We start from the raw sequence: 16,737 nt of genomic DNA on the forward strand, positions 1-16,737 counted from the left end.
TTGCCTTGCTTAGGAACACAAAGTTTGGGCTCAGTTGTGGTCATAAGTCGAGGTCTGCCTGTAGTGGTTTATATTTTATTTTTATTATTTTATTTGTTTATTTGTATCCCACCGTGATTGTTTTTACAAATAGCTTGAGGCAGTGAACATATCCAACACAATTTCCTAGTCCTGTTTTCCCTACAACCACCTCCCCATGCAGTGGATTGGACCCGAGAGTGACTGGCTCAAGATCACCTAGCTCAGTGGTTCTCAACCTTTTTAATGCTGCGACCCCCAACCGGTCATAAGTCGAGGACTACTCAACTGGTGCAGCACCGTTTGCAGAATGGGACTTTTGGCGGGCTCAGCAGGGCAGAGACAGCCTGGACAATTCCTATTGGCTTTTGAAAGCCAATAGAATTAGACGCTACTCAAGAGAGTCTATTCTATTGGCTTTCAAAAGCCAATAGAATAAAAGGGAGTAGCACAGCTAAGGAAAAGGGGAAAAAATGGCAGACTGCGTTGTTTTGCGACCCCTGTGAAATGGTCGTTCGACCCCAAATGGGGTCCCGACCCACAGGTTGAGAACCACTGACCTAGCTGGAACACTCCAGGAACAACACTGTTGCTATTAAATTGTGACATTAAACATTTTGGTAGTCTAAGTCCTGGTATACCACTAAAATCTCAGTATAATACCCTGTAATGCCAGATTTTCTGAGTAATCCTTTCTTTCTTTCAATAGGGTTATATTCAACCTGTCAAGGATTATAAGAGTGTAACTAAGACATACCTTGCCAGTTTTACCAGCAGGCAAACTGTTCTGCATTTTCATAGCTTCAATCGCACAAATTTCTTGACCAACTGCAACCTGGTAAAAGCAATAGATGTTAAAAAAATAAAAATATACCATCAAACTGTTTCATTCTTTAAGAAAATTAATAAAGTGATTCTGTTTGGAGCCTGCTAGTAGAGGAAAGCAGGCAGCTAACAATCCATAATGCAATTCCATTTACCTGTAGCTATGAAGGAGATTGAACACGTTGTTTCCTTAAAACAATTAAACATCATGGCTGAAATATGAGAGTATTTTTCTCTAATATTCTCTTCAAAAGCAACTGCTTCTGAAGAAGAGAGTATGGACCACACCATCCACTCGGGACCAACAAGATTCTGAAGTGGATTGAGGAGGTGGAATATAAAGAGAATATAAAGCAAAAGAGCATTCCCATTTGCCTTGGAGATTTTATAACACTGCTTCCAAAACCCTGTCGGCAATGGCTTAAGGTTCTTCCATAAAATGATCTCAAATACCAGGTGAATTAATAAGGTTATGGCAAGGATAGGCATGCTGGCTCAGGAATTCTGGGAACTGAAGTCCACAAGTCATAAAAGAGCCAAGGTTGCCTACCCCTGGGTTAAGGTAATAAAAAAAATCAGCCTACCTGCCAATTTTTAATGCTTATTTTGTTTAATAATATTTAAGGAAAATTCAATGAAATTAATCAGTAAATCATGGCTAAATTTTTATTTGAATAAGTAGAAATTTAAATATAATCAGTTTCAATTAATGCATATGTGCAGTAAACAAATGGTACTGAAGAACCACCATCTACAGCTTTAGATAAAATTCTGATTACAAAATTGTACATTATAAAGAAAACTAACTTTAATTTCAATCCTGAAATTATTCTAGGTATCATACAAAATCAGAAAATCAAATTCAGAGCTGCACTATATCAAACGATATACTTATGAGCAGGTGTGGGCTTATATTGCTTAATTTTTCTCCTGTGTAGAGCATTTAAAACATCAGGGAGAAAGGTGCAAATTAGTGAAATTTCTCTAAATTGTTTATATTTTTCAAGGTTTCTTACTATTTTTGTACCTTCTTTCCATTTACACATTTTACATTTATAACCTGCAGTTGTCCTACTATGATATTACATTTTTCAATTGTGTTTGAAATTTACAGTTATGATTCTTTCAGATTCTGATCCTAAAGAAAAAAATGAAATATATTAAGAAACAATACTCCTGTCATATGTAAAATCAATTTATGGTACAAAAGTTAAATATTCATCTCTTTGTAAGGGATTCTTTTTTTAAAAAAAATCTGCCATTTGCTAATCTAAAATGATGCTTTGTTTACATAATGGCCCTGGGCATTCAGTCATCTTATTTCTGTGAGTTCTCAACAAAAGTTTGCAAGCAATCATGTGACCATGTGACTTCAGTTATTATCTACCAGTTGAAGAGATGCTGTATTAATATAGTTCAACATGGGCAAAGGTTAATATTTAGGATTTTCTCATCATTTGTTTTACATACAAAAAAGACTATAAATTCCATCCTCACATTTGCTGAGTCCTTGAAGAGTAATACATTAGCTGCAAGGCTTTATACACAAAAGATCATGGTCCTTCCATGCATTTCCTTGTTGTCCATCTTTTCATCTACACTATCATACATGATGTACACAGAATTCAATATATACATGACTAGGAAACCATAGAACCTTTTGTCAAATGTATATAAACTGAAACAAATATTCACCTCATATTGGGGGTAATACTATAGCCTACATGAATATGATATCCTAATGGAACATTAGTTATATGTGAAATTGACCTCTGTAGAGGACCAATCGGTATGTTTTCCAAGCCAGAATATTACACTATAATAAGCCATCTCCCCTGGAAATATAGGCATGATTTTTCTCTTTAAGATTGAAAGGTCTGTGTGAATTTGCTAAATATATGGGCAGGACAGCACAGATCTTCCTACTGAATTAACACCCTCTATTCCATGGGAGAATTATGTTGTGGGTAAAAATAAGAACAAATTTGTTCTTATTTATATATTTTAAGGCAGTCCTATTTTTGTGTATTAAATCATGGTTGTCTTTTAAAACTGAGCTCTTCGGTATTTTGTGGTGGAGTTCTCAAATAAAGAAGAATTCTAAAAGAAATCTGTATCTGGAAAAAGAGCAAAAAGGAGTTGAAAATCTTTAGAGATAAACTCACCTATTTAACTTTCTACCTTAAGGGAGGAAAAAACTGTATTTCCATAGATACCCACTCTTTGAACACTGGCTTTACTTCTAATAATAGTTAATTTGTTTAAAATGGTTTTCGTGGAAAGTGTCACTTAAAGCAACCACATTTAATAATTGTTCTTTATGTCAATCCTTTATAATCTTTCCTTCCTACTGTGTTGCAAAACAGCAAATCCTAAAATTAGTCCCCAATATCTCACAATTTCCTACTTCATTCATTCTCTAGGGCTTTGTTCAGTTTCTTTCACTGCATAATTGTGTGTATCTTTTTGCCTGCCTGTATTATTTAAGCTGGAAAATGAATATGTTAAGGGATCTCTAAAATATCCTCTTTCATCATTTAAGGATTAAGTTCAGCTTTTAAAAATCTAGTAACTTTTCCAAAGAGATTGAGCTGCCATAAAAGTATATGTGTACAAGTTATATCAAATAGTTTATATTAATTAAATCCACTTCTGATTAAAATGTGTCTTTATATATCAGTTGTGGTTTTAATGAAGGTTTGAAGTGGGGAAAGGAATTTATCAAGTATAATCCAAAAGATTTATTCACCAATACCAATTACAGCCTTATATTCTTTGATTTCTAAAAAAGGCAAATTTAAAAAAAGAAAATGCAATTTCATATATATATATATATATATATATATATATATATATATATATATATATTCAGAAGAAACAGAATCTAAAGTGCTGGGATTAAAGATAAATGTAAAAAATATTATTTAATATTTCATTCTAAAATGAGGTATAACATCAGATTCAACGGTGTGTTGCATCAATTCTTCAAATTCCTGTTCATTTTAGCAATAGAAAACAAAATGTGGGCTTAAACTGAGGATTTGTACAGCCTTGAGGCTTCTGCAAAAAGAATTAAAATATGGCAGGGCTTCTTGAATAAATCGTTTTTCAAAACTGGAAGTACACAGTTTGTGTACAAAAAAGAATAACAATAAAAGATTGCTAATGGTCTTTCTATGGACATTTAGAGGTACAATGAGGTCTCAGACCATTTTTTGTGAGCCTGGCCCACTTCCCTATTACCTCTGTGAGTCATCAAGACTTAATTATTGTGACAGGGTATCTTCAATGTAAGGCTTACAAAATAGTCACAAGCCTTGCAAGTCTTTTTGATAAAACCAATCGGCCCTGATGTATTTCTCCACTCTGTCTAATTGGTGTAAAGTTTGGAGATCTGACTCTCGTATCTTTCGCCCAGCTTGCTGCATCCTCTCCTTTGACACCAGGTCAAGGTTCACATTCGCCTGTGATTATCAAAGTGGCATTCATTAAGCAGCAGTCTGCCTCGCACCAAAAGGAGTTAGCTTGAAGGAAAGAAACCTCGGCCCATTTACTCAGCAGATTTTAGCATTTTAAGAAGCCCCAAATGTCACACAGTATTGCTATGTTTTGAAGAGTTTCAGCTGATGATTAATTGTGAGTGATGGGAAATAAAATCCAGTAAAGCCAGCTGCTTGCCATGGTTGGCAAAATTGCTATAATGGATATAGGCTGCCAATTTTCCAGTTTTACTGGCAAGTCTTCCAAGTGTAATTAAGGGAAGTTATAAATGATATGGAAATCTATCAAGTCCTATTTATTTTCAGAGAACTCTTTCCCCGGAGACTTTTATCTTCAAGCTTATCATTTGCTTTGTTGTGCTAATGATTTCATCCATTTATTTCTATTAAAGCCCCAATATTCCATCATAACGAGATAGATCCACTTCTCTCACAAAGATTTAAAGAAATGGAAATGTCTTAAGTCAGACTGTAAGCTTTGTATTTTCCTTTTGTAGCATTTAAGCTATAGCTTTGTTTGCTTTGTGGAAATTCTATTTGAAAATACTTCATCTTTTCTCTCTTTTGAATCAGCTACGAAACCTTGAAGAAGCAGCCCAGATTTTGAGACGATGAAGTCACCCACCCTTTAGGGAAGAAATAAAATAAAATGTCAGCAATGTAAAAAGGGGTCTTTGATGCTACACATTGAGCCCGAGAGAGGTGTTGCTCACTAATGTAGTTTGATTTGGAATAAAAGCATGAAAATGATGTGCAAGGGTCTAAAATTGGAGAGGTAAAGGATGAGTGCACCGTATTCCATTTCTCAATTTCATCCTTCAGAACCACAAAATGGGGGGTTATACAGTTACTGGATGAGATTTGCGGTAACAGCTGTGGTCCTCCCACACAAGGGAGGACCTTCTAATGGGGAGAGGTCTGCTTAGAACAGACGGGGAGTTACAAAACAAGATTTCCTATTAAGGACAAGCCCTAATATCCTGGCTAAAGAACACAATGAGAAAAAAGTCAAATTGCCTTTAGGTAACCCCAAATCCCACTTTTTGCAGCGTCAATGAGATGCACGCATTCACAAAATCTGGAACCATTTTGAAAAGGCAAACTGCTTATAAATGACAGAATGCGAAAGCAAGAAGACAATTCCCCAATCCCACCCCACCCTGCCACTCTCTAGCCACTGGAAAGCCTGCACAGGAAACTGTGCCAGTGGCATATGGCTTTCTACTGTGCTAAACATTCATACAAAAGACAGGTTCATCAGTCATTGGTATATCTGGATGGGGGGGCTGGGGGGGAGGGAAAAAGGCTTCTGATGGATGCTATTTACAGATGACCTGCTGCTAATACATTACCAGGGCTGGAAACTCTCCTGACATTGGAACAGCAGACCATGAAATACAGCACATACAAGAACATACCATGTTTGCCAGCTTCCTCAAAATAATAAATAAGCTATTTAAACCCTGTGCCTAGTATTGGGTCTGCTATAAGGAAGCCTGGGTCAGTCCTGCACAGGCCAATTAATGCACAGCATCTGCTGCACAGAAGCAGCACACGAAGCACTTCCGAATCATTTCAGCAATTAAAAGAAAATTGTTTCCTGCCTCTTACGACAGCAACTGTTTCAATGCAAGAGTGAGCATCAAATCATTGTGTGGAGCTGAAAAAAAATTAAGCCTTTTTTTTGTAAGTGAGGATGGAGGAGGGGGGCGGGATGGAGATTTCTTACGCTATAAGATTATTCTTTTGTTGCCCTACATTGTTTTTTTTCTGCCAAATTAGACAGAAGGTTCAGAAGACTTACAAGGACTTTCTACTGTATCACTTTCTGGCGCGCCGGGGTTCCAGAAAAAGATGGATCAATATCCACCTCACCGACTTGTCTGCAAAACTGAAAATGCTGCCATTTCATTTTCAAAAGGCCTCTATATTTTAGAAAGATTCTTAATGTTGGAAATAGTCACAGGTAACTTTAAACAATTGTGCATAAGAAAAGGCAAGACTTTGGATCCGAGCAAGGCAAAGTCATAGTTGGAATTTCATTTTAGTATCATCTTCGGTCTGAACACAGAAGAAATTGTGTGAAAAGAGCGACTGCTCTTAACATTCTCACAGCCATGTTGGGATCAATGGTAGCTGAAAAAATTAAATCATATACTTACAAGCTATAGTTATTTGAAAACAGCGACAAATTCTGATTGCAAAGTAATTTATTCACTGCGATCAAAATATTTACACAGCATTCTCAGACAAAAAGGTGAGACAAAGGAGTGTGTGTTTGGGCTTAATAAAAAAAATAAAAGTTTTTTTTAATCCATCCTAGTTTTAAACATCATGTTTATTATATTAACATCCTGTCCCTTTTTGCAACCACCCAATTGTTTTGGCTACTGTTCATCCTTGAATTTTTCCCTTAGTGATTTCTTGGTATTATGTTGTCTAACTGTAGCCCTGACATTGTTCAAATCCATATAAAAAAAAGTACTTACTGTTATTTCTCCCATACCTATTAATTCGGAAACAGGTGCTACCAGGTTGAAAATATAATTAGCAGCAATTAACAATGCTTGACAGATGATTATTAAACTTTTTACGCCATACTCCTTTAAGGAATGAATTTCAGTGGAGCGCATCCCTGATTTTCTGACCCTTGATTAACCAAAGGTCAGAGATGTTCCCCTGACAGCAATAAGTACCAATCATTGTACCCCCACTTATCCAAAACACAACTGTTCCCAGAGGTTCTAGAAATGTCCAGGGTTCCCTTTGGGAGGCTGGGTTAGTTTAACAGCCAGAGGGAATAAATAAGGGGATACAATTTTAGAAATATTTTGAGCATACTCTGATTGCTAAAAGGCCATGTTTGCTAAAGATGGGTTCTTTTGTCTACAGAAATCAGAGTATTTGCTTTTATTTTCTAACCAAATGTATGGGCTCTTTGAAAACAAGGAAACCCCATTTATAGGGGGAAATTATATTGCATTAGTATAGCACCTGCACTGAAATATGTATGATTGTAAGCATGTATACACGTATAACACACACACATATATGCACACACTCTCCACATATTTACAAGCTGCTGTGTGTTTTTATTTTGGGCATCAGAGTGACTCAAAATGCTCTGTCTAATGCCCTATAATATTGTTTTCAATATGAAATGAATTTATCATGCCAGTACTGAAGCAGAATGCAATCTTGCTTAAACAAAGGGCTACAATCAAGTAAAAGAAAAAAATGTCAGTTACTAACCTCAGTATGTTAAATACAGCAAACAATATTTGGAATCCATTAAATGTTATGCAAAGCTACATAAAGGGTATTTTAAGAAGCATGACCTTAATTATACATATGCCTTTGCCCACTTCAAAACTTTTGCTAATGTTAAAGAATTGAGTATTTAATTGAGTACTGAAGAACAAGGAAAGCATTAAAGAAAAAGAGGAGGTTACAAGCAACAGATAGGATAAAGTCCGATCTCATATTTTACAAGAAATCACCAACTCCTATAGTGTGCTTAGTGAACTGAAAGAAAGAGATAGGACTGGAAGGTGTATTTGGATTGCTGCATTTCAACATTTTGAGAGACGGGACAATGGCAGGACATTATCTGTAATCTCAGCAAGATATAGTTTTCTTAGGCTTTTTAAACTGAGTGTTAGAGAGTTAAATTGTGTGAGTCTAAAATTGAATAAGTCTGAAATCATACGCTTTCCATTTGACTGGTAAAATGCTTTCAGTTCTCCTGTGAGGTATCTAAAGGGACACTCATGATTCACTTTGGATCTGAAACTATTGCTGCCTGCATTTCCAACAGACCAAACCGCTCTAGGTACAAGCCATTTCCAAAAAAAGAAAAAAAAGACACTATTTCTGTACTTGTATAGTTTTTTCCTCAAGATGTTCTGGTCTAGACATTCTTGGCACATATTCATAAAATTTTCTCAATAAAACAAAAAGACAGAAAAAAATAGATCTGAAGCATTAAAGATTATGAAAATTCAAAGATTCTTTTAAATACTCATTATATAAAATATCTTATGTATATTGACGCTCAATGTCTAAAATTCGGTTTAGGCTGATATGGTTGTGTCTTCAAAAAGTATTACTTATATTTAAACGCAAGTAAAGAAAAGATAAGGGTCTGTTAAGAGATCCACTCTCAAGATCTTGAACTCCACAGAATAACAACTGGCTATCAGTATCTGATGATTCCCAATAAGGATTAAACCAGTAATTCAGGGTCTTCTGGAGCATACTGTAATTCAATACTTTGGGAATTTTACATTTACATGTAACATAGATCAATATGCTTAGCATATGACCCTAATTACTTACCCCAGTTCAAATTTGAAAATACTGTTAATACCTCACTGCTAATACAACAAATGTATATTACATTAAAAGAGAACATATGCGACATAAAAGAAACGTAATAACGTGCTGTCAAACAAAGTATATTTCTAATTAGAGATCTCCTTATCAAACTCCTTTAACTTCATGTCTATTGTTCAATTCAATCTCACAATTTAAAGAGCACCATTCTGTCTGCACATATGCAAAATGATTTTGCACTTATTTTTCTGACCTTCAACTTCCTTCCTACCTGCCACTGTGACTTTTCAAACACAACAAAATAATTGTACCCTCACTGTTGAGGAATCGCAATGCCCTTCCTTCTTTCCTTCCTTCCTTCCTTCCTTCCTTCCTTCCTTCCTTCCTTCCTTCCTTCCTTCCTTCCTTCCCTCCCTCCCTCCCTCCCTCCCTCCCTCCCTAATATAGCCCCAAATCTGTACTCTTTCAAGAGCAGCGATAATCTTCAACTGTTTTGAGCAAAATAAGTGAATGTTTTGATTCAAAAATTCCCAAATATCAAACATTAATATAAAACTATTTGAATTTTAAAAGTTCAATAATCCACTATGTTAATTTAAAGAGAAAAAAAATGTCCAGAGAACCACATAAAGAATACTTAGTTCTGTGTGAATAAATTTTGAGCTACTTTTTATAAAATAGTCCTTCCCCATAAAGCAAACTGAAAGGTTCCAGTGATATACCCAAGGCATACCTATTTTCATTTAAAGGAAAAACAAAGAAATCTAATGAAAAGGGCTTCATGTGACTAATGAGAAAAGTCTATTGGAATGTATAGTCTACATTGGAATGGACTGATTCCAATAGAGACATTTAATTGAGATGCATACTATGGGTGTTTTTTTCATTACAGACAATGCAGTAAGGTAGAGTAATGCTTCCTCCAATATGCTTGATGGACCAAGAGGCCTAAAATCATGTGTTCTTTTGAATGTAGATAAGCCATCATATAGAAATAATTGCTGCTTGTGGGGAAGCTGTTGAACTCATGTTACCTAGCTTAGTAATGAAAAGTCTGCAAGAAAGCAAAAAAGCTCAGAGAGCACCAGGGATCCCACAGTTCAACTCTGAATTTTAAATATTCTCTTTTTAATCAGCAATTCCTACTTGTTTCAATATAATGTGCTGGCTGCATTATCTGTCAATAGATCTCTAAGATCTACCGATCTCAGTAACAGTCCTTTACCAGTTAGTACAGAACTGTATGCTTTCTGGTTAGTTTGTAGGGCTGCTCCACCCTTTTCCAAACCTGGGGAGAAGAAACTAAAGAAAAAAAACTTCAATTGTGTTCATCACAATACAATATTTCTATATGTTTACCTCATTGTTGATAAGCAGACAGTATCTTACCAGAAATGAAAATACGAAAAAACTGAGTAAAATAAACATCATCATTTTCCAACTTCAGTCTAGGCCTAGGCCCTAGATTGAAAGAAAGCTATAATCATCCTAGTATTTTCTTACCATGATGCTTCACTCTGCAAAACAAAAGCCTCCTTGTGAGATAGCACAAAATAATATTTCATCTCTGGCTCCCATTCTCATGCAATACTAAACTTCACTCATAAACAATTTGCATATCTACCAGTTTAGTATAACGGCCTACAGAAAATGTTTTTGACATTTCTCGTAATATTGTTTCACACTTCATTATATTATTGACTAGTAAATGCACTAGAAAATAAAAAGTGTACTTAAATACTGCTTAAGCTACCTGAACAGTGGAGAGGAAAAACACAAGTCAAGACAGATTCAAACAGGGGAACAAAACCCCTGGTGTATAAGAATACCGAGGCCTTTGAATAGCTGCAATAATGTTCTTTGTCCTGATGGACAGCCAAAACATATAAGCTGAATTGTATCATCTCGCTACTTCTTCAGTCTGGAGACCTGATACAACCTCATCTATTTTCAGAGAAAACTTTTTGACATCAGTCTTGGAAAGGAAGGGTTTAGGCTAAACTCCCTTTCAACGCCACAAATGTGTTTTTGCAATTAAAGCTGTCCAATTATCATTGACAAGTCCAAATCACCCTGAGCTGTTCAGAAGCTCTGCTTCTCAGTGCCTCCAGCAAAACCCTGCAGGCAAAGGTATGGTTTGGGGAGGGGGGGGAATAGGGGAAAGAAATCTCTCTCATTATTTAACAACTTGTTTGGATTCCACTGTATTACTTTTAGAATAATTGATTCTATGAGAAGAATGCTTTCTCCGTTTTAATTTCCTGGCTCAATGCCCAACCTCTTGCAGTTGTTTCTTCATGCAGATAAAATATTCAACAAAAGCAGTTCAACAAAAAGATGCACTTTTTAGCATCTTATTATTTGAATCTCATTCTAATTCTACTACAATAAAATAGACTTAATAGAAAATACCCACTTTGTCTTTAAACCTCTTCCTCCCCCCCCCCAACACACACAAAAATATATTTGTTTGCTACCTCACTTCTTCCAACTGTTTGGCATAGAGGAAAGGAAAGGCTTCCACCTTCATATGGCAGAGGAAAAAGTAGTCAATAGATTCCTTTCTAACGTCTGCTCAGTTTTTGCGGTCTATGACAACTATCCATGGCCAACTCACCACGGAACAATTCAGTGCAGGACACGAGTTACAGTAATGTCAAAGAAATAGTCAAATAGAATCATTAAGGAAAGGATGCCAAAGGAGGGACACAATAAAATGTGAATGATAAAAATTAAAATAATGTTTTAATTCTTTTAAATAATTAAATTGAACTGTTGAATTGTCCCACAGCGAGTTGTCCTGAGGTGAGTTGGCCATGGCGGGTTGTCTCATTCTGCAATTATTCTATATATGTTAACATGATAATAAATGTTAAGGTGAATTGATAGTCACTTCTTACAAACACTTTTTCAGAGCTTAAAAGACAAAATATTTAATATATTTTTTAGAGTAAAGCTCAAGTACAACTTGTTTAGCTAAGAAAGTTATCTCTAAAGCATACGCTGGTGTGTGTGGAAATCAAGCTAAAGCAACACTTTAAAATGAATTATTTGTCCTTTTTGTAACTTTGTTTTTAAATGTAACTATAAAATGCAAACATAGTTCCCCTTTTTTGTGAGGTAACAATAAAAGGTGAAGTTTGCAGGTTTTGTTAGAAGTATGCTGAACCTAATTTTGATCTATTTCTATTTATATACAAATATACATAATAACAAAGTTCACAACATTTATGCTTTTTCTTAAGAACTATAGAAAAAAATTCTATGAGCAGTTTTTAAAATCCATCTTAAGAGTTTTTTCCTTCAAAATATAACATCAACACAAAAGATGAATTATCTGTCAACTGGGCAGCATACAAATGTTTTTACCTTCTAGGCTAAGGGGTAACATGTTAACTCAGGGACATCATCCAGTTACTTCTCCTTTTGTATAACTTAATAAATAAAACCAATGTGAATTCATAAAAAAATAAAATCCAGCGAATTGATTCAGTTGCCAGGCTGGGGAACTCTATAGAATACAGGTATTCTACATATCTATATGTCCAGAGTGGTATAAGGTTAACTATGTGAGCAGGGGGTTGGACTAGAAGATCTCCAAGGTCCCTTCCAAATCTGTAAAATAATTTGGATTTTCTAAGGCTTACATAATATAATAATCCAATAATTTAAAAAAATACAGGTGGCGGAGCTTTATTTTCAGAATATAAAGAAACCATTAGCAACTTCAAAGCTATACATATTGATTATATAAGTATGTGGTCTCTTCCAGAAATGCCATTTAATAAATGTATGGTAGGCATGGGAGTATTCTCACATAGTTTAAAAAAAAAACCATGGGAATCAACAATTTGTGTGTAAAATGTTTCACTAGTTCTAATGAATACATAAATTATAAATTATCAGTACTTTCCCTTGTTTTTAAAAGTCTTTAGAGGTCAATCTTTTTTTTTATTGCCACTGGTATATAAATTATCATCTTACTTTAATGTTGGCCTTACCGAACAAGATTTTTCTAAGCTTGGACTGAAAGCACTTTTCTGCTTTAGGACCAAACCACTGCTTCGAGAAGGACTAAGAAACTTAAGAGTCTAACATTACATGCAGTTCTTATTTTATTTCAGAACAATCCAAGATCACCATTCTGAAATTCAGCATACATAGGAACAATTTTCTCTCTCACCTCCCACCACACAATATTGGACAACTAAATTTATCAGGATTGGATTTTGAAACTTTCCAGCTTCTCTCCAAAAGAGCCAAAAATAGTAAGCTTGCTTTCTCAACAGAGAGACTACTGATCTTCAAGAATAAAATATGTATCTTAAAAATATAATTTGATCAGAAAGTTTCTTGTCCTAGTTTACAAAGAAAGTAATTCTTGATGAAATAAAATACAATTAAATCAATTTCAGTTTCTTCTAATTCTATTGTTCAATTGAAGATACCACCACCACCACCATCATCATCATCATCCATATTAAGTCTCCAGCTTTGTAATAACTTCTGCATTCTAAATGAAAGTTGAGCTATTGTCGAGTTTCAAAATGAAGATTTTCAAAAATATATTATAGTTGATATATTATATTATTCATATTATATGTTATATTTCAAATAACAATAAATTAACATTCACCAGAAAATATACACATTTTAATTAGTTAGGGTTTCATCTTAAACTTACCTATTGAAGAGTTACATATGTATATATACTTCTTATGTTTTCAAGGGTGTATTTTTAAAAAACTATTTTTTTAATACTTCAATGAAGAATATTCTTAATTTAAATGGATATTAGGAAAAGAGAAGCTCTTACCGTATCACCAGGTTTTATGGATATTGCCACTACTACTCCAGGCATTGGGGCTCTTATGATAGATGTGGTATCCTTCGTAACTTTTTCTTGCATGTATTTGCTCAGTTCTGCAGCAAGTTTGGTCAATACACGCAATTTGTACTTGGAAAAAGGAGAAGAGATGAGAAAGAACTGTTACAAAAGCAAATTATATCCAAAACAGTATTATTTTTTAAAAAGAACATAATATCTAAAATCTTGAACAAGTATGTTGTGTTGATATCTTAATCTTGGGATGACACTTGAGAAATTAAAAAAAAGTTGCATTTTTAAAGGATATTGGAAACAATGTGCAATATACTTGGCTAAATTTGATAAGTCATTTAAAATACTGTTGGGTCATCCCTAAAATAGAAAACATAATTTGCATCTTTAATAAAATAATTATTTTAAAACGTATCTGTATTGTAGATTTCATTATATATAATCCAGTATTTGTCATTATATAGTTTAACAAAATAAACCAAATTTTGTCTTTCTGCATGTTTGAGTGTTGTAAACATTTTCTAATTTTATTTTGTACACTACAAACCTTAACCAAAATGATTGTCTTATTTTAATACCGATTATATACTATATTTTTCTCTCTCCATCTTCTGCCAGTCATGCTTCCAAAAATAGATATGTAAATGTAAGAAAATAGATTAACTTATCCAAGAGGTATATTCTTATTAATGTACAAAAATCAAGATATTCCGCCATGAATCAAAAACATGAAACAAAAAGAAAGTTATAGTTTTATTTTTTCCCCTAAAAAAGCCCACATGTTGCAATCTCTTAGATCATCAGATTCTGAAAATCCAAGTTCAATTTAAGTAGACTATCAAAATAATCAGAAGTACAAGCTATGCTAAATAAGTAAATGTTTTTAACTCATATAAACTTTCTGTGCTTTGCAAATAGGTTTGCTTCTGTGTAAATTTTTATGTTAATGTAACCAAAATGACCAACAATTTTTTTAAGAGGGAAAAAGTTATTCTCCGTTTTTACTACTTACTAATACATTTTACATAATCACCAAAATTCCAGTGATTTGATCTTCCCACTAGATTCTTTTCCTTTAACATTTTTTATATGGCATCTGTTTTTAAAACTTGTTCTGGACATTGCTTCTAGGCCTCCAGCAGATGGCAGCAGGAGTCCACCAGAAACTTTATCTTTGGCCATCAGCAGACAAAAGAACAAATGCAGCTCTTCCACTAATGACTGGTTTTAGTTTTTAAAAAATGTGGGTGTAGGAAGGGCAGATAATAATCTAATATACACTGAGACCAGCCAGCCATAATATCTAGGATTTCTGATTATTTTAACTCATTTTTCACTATTAGAGCCTTAAGCAATTTAATAGTTTCAGAATGCAAATAAAATAAAATATTTTAGCTTCAATAACCAATAACCATCATTTTCAAACATCTCAAGGCATTTGCTACATTGTTCTATCTGAGGAAGGATCTCTGCCCATTGAAAAGCAATGTATAATCAGGGTTATGCCTAATATCATATATAATATTATATAATACTGTAAAACAAACTAATTAATAGTGTTTGGCTACTGAATCTCAGGACCCATTCTCAAACTGATCTTTTAGAAATAATTAGACATAACCTTATAAGCATAAGCCCATTTCACCCTGAAAAAGCAGACTGTATTGGGTGCAGGTCTAGCAAACCAATCTCCAATGATCTATAACATCTATTGCAATGGAATGATGGACATGTTTAAGAGAAAATGCTCATTATTTCCAGATTTCTCAGTTTAAGTTGTAAAGAATACCGTTTAAATCCTCTGATTTATCCACAAAGTAATAATATAACTAGGGACAGGCTTGGGAGCTACTGTTCTTTAACCTAATAGTTTACATTTTATTTCTTGGTTACCTGAAGAGCACTCAGTCCATCAAGACATAGCAAAGAGAAGATCAAAGTGATAATACATTTCATGCTCTTATATAATTATTATTCATTTTTGTGAGGTTTCAAAATCTCTCTCTAACAGGGAGAGGGAGCATTAGGTATACCAGCTTGAGTTATCCAAAATAAAGATAGGATATAAAATGAATGAATGAATAAATAAAGTATTAGTTTTATTTTATTGTGCTGTTGTGTGCTCTGTATATAATCCATTTTAAAAAAGTTACTCCACAAAAAACCAAGATGGATACACTTTTGAAAAAAAAAATACTCTGCAATTCCTTTATAATCAAAGCTAAGCTAAACAACAGTGCTTGCTCTCGCTCTTCTCTTTCTCTCTCTTCCCCTCTCTCCCTCCCTTCTTCACACATATATAGACACACAAACTAAGCACCCATATACAGTAGAAATCAACACTTATGCAGAAATCAGCAAGGAAATCACCAAATAAAATCTTCAACATAATTATTCCACGCTGTAATAATGTTTATTGCATTTTGCTTCACAACACTCAGTTAAAAACTGTTTTTATTGCCTTTTATATAACTGGGATTACTACCACCCAGATAGATTATTATTGTGAAGACAACGTTTTAATTTACACTATGTGTACCATTTATGTTATTCACTGATTTATAGAGAAATACACATCTAAAAATACGTAGACTTTACACATTTCCTTGAGACCCCCTCCACACACAAAACCTCCTCTCACACTAGCTTCCTTATTTTAAAAAATCCCTCCCCACCACAAACACATATGCATCCCACAAACACAAAATGGGTTAGTTTTGATAAAAACAATCTATTTGGATTTCCTATAATAAAGACTGTTGTGATACATGCAGGCATCTGAATAAGAACCACAAATTAATAAAATACATAGAAGAGATTATAATGGATCCGAGCTGTTAATACTGTTCTAAAAACTAAGTGTTAGCTGTTATCTTTTTATATCTAATTTTTTAAAATTAAAGTGTCTTGAAATATAAGTTTGTTAATTGCAATTTATAATTTCCTAGGAAGAAAAATATTTTTCAATTCAAGCAAAATGATCATCAGTGCCCTAGAAATGCACATCTGCAACAAAGAACATAGGAAGGGACCTTAATGGAATTTATTGCAAAAGTTATCAGAATTTCTATCTTCCACAACAGGCCAAATAACATACTCTACTTGCTCCTATATTGCACTGTGAGTTTTCAATCAAGTTGTACTAATATCTGATGGTATTTAAAGGATAAGATTCTTTCCGGAAATTATAATGCCAATAGTTTTCTTCCTTCTGTTAAA

General features: G+C 34.0%; 2 protein-coding genes across 3 annotated transcripts in view; one reads left to right on the forward strand and one right to left on the reverse strand.

Annotated features, from left to right (window-relative positions):
- GGACT (gamma-glutamylamine cyclotransferase) overlaps positions 1–13,488 on the forward strand; it is a 35,327-nt gene extending 21,839 nt beyond the window's left edge. Inside the window, exon 2 of the transcript XR_005556077.1 lies at positions 12,803–13,488. The gene's annotated coding sequence lies outside the window, so the exon portion shown is untranslated. The remainder of the gene's footprint in view (positions 1–12,802) is intronic.
- Positions 1–16,737, reverse strand: part of PCCA (propionyl-CoA carboxylase subunit alpha) — a 243,730-nt gene that overhangs the window by 2,672 nt on the left and 224,321 nt on the right. The window contains exons 22-23 of one of the 2 annotated variants that reach the window (XM_039337756.1): positions 13,495–13,635; positions 776–853 (exon numbers count right to left, since the gene is read on the reverse strand). In XM_039337756.1, coding sequence (XP_039193690.1) covers positions 776–853; positions 13,495–13,635 — 219 coding nt within the window. Of the gene's footprint in view, positions 1–775; positions 854–13,494; positions 13,636–16,737 lie in introns of those variants that run through there. The other variant, XR_005556076.1, reaches the window with a different exon arrangement.

Source organism: Crotalus tigris, unplaced genomic scaffold (genome assembly GCF_016545835.1).
Source record: "Crotalus tigris isolate CLP2741 ecotype Arizona unplaced genomic scaffold, ASM1654583v1 scf7180000017685.4511686, whole genome shotgun sequence".
NCBI lineage: Eukaryota > Metazoa > Chordata > Lepidosauria > Squamata > Viperidae > Crotalus > Crotalus tigris.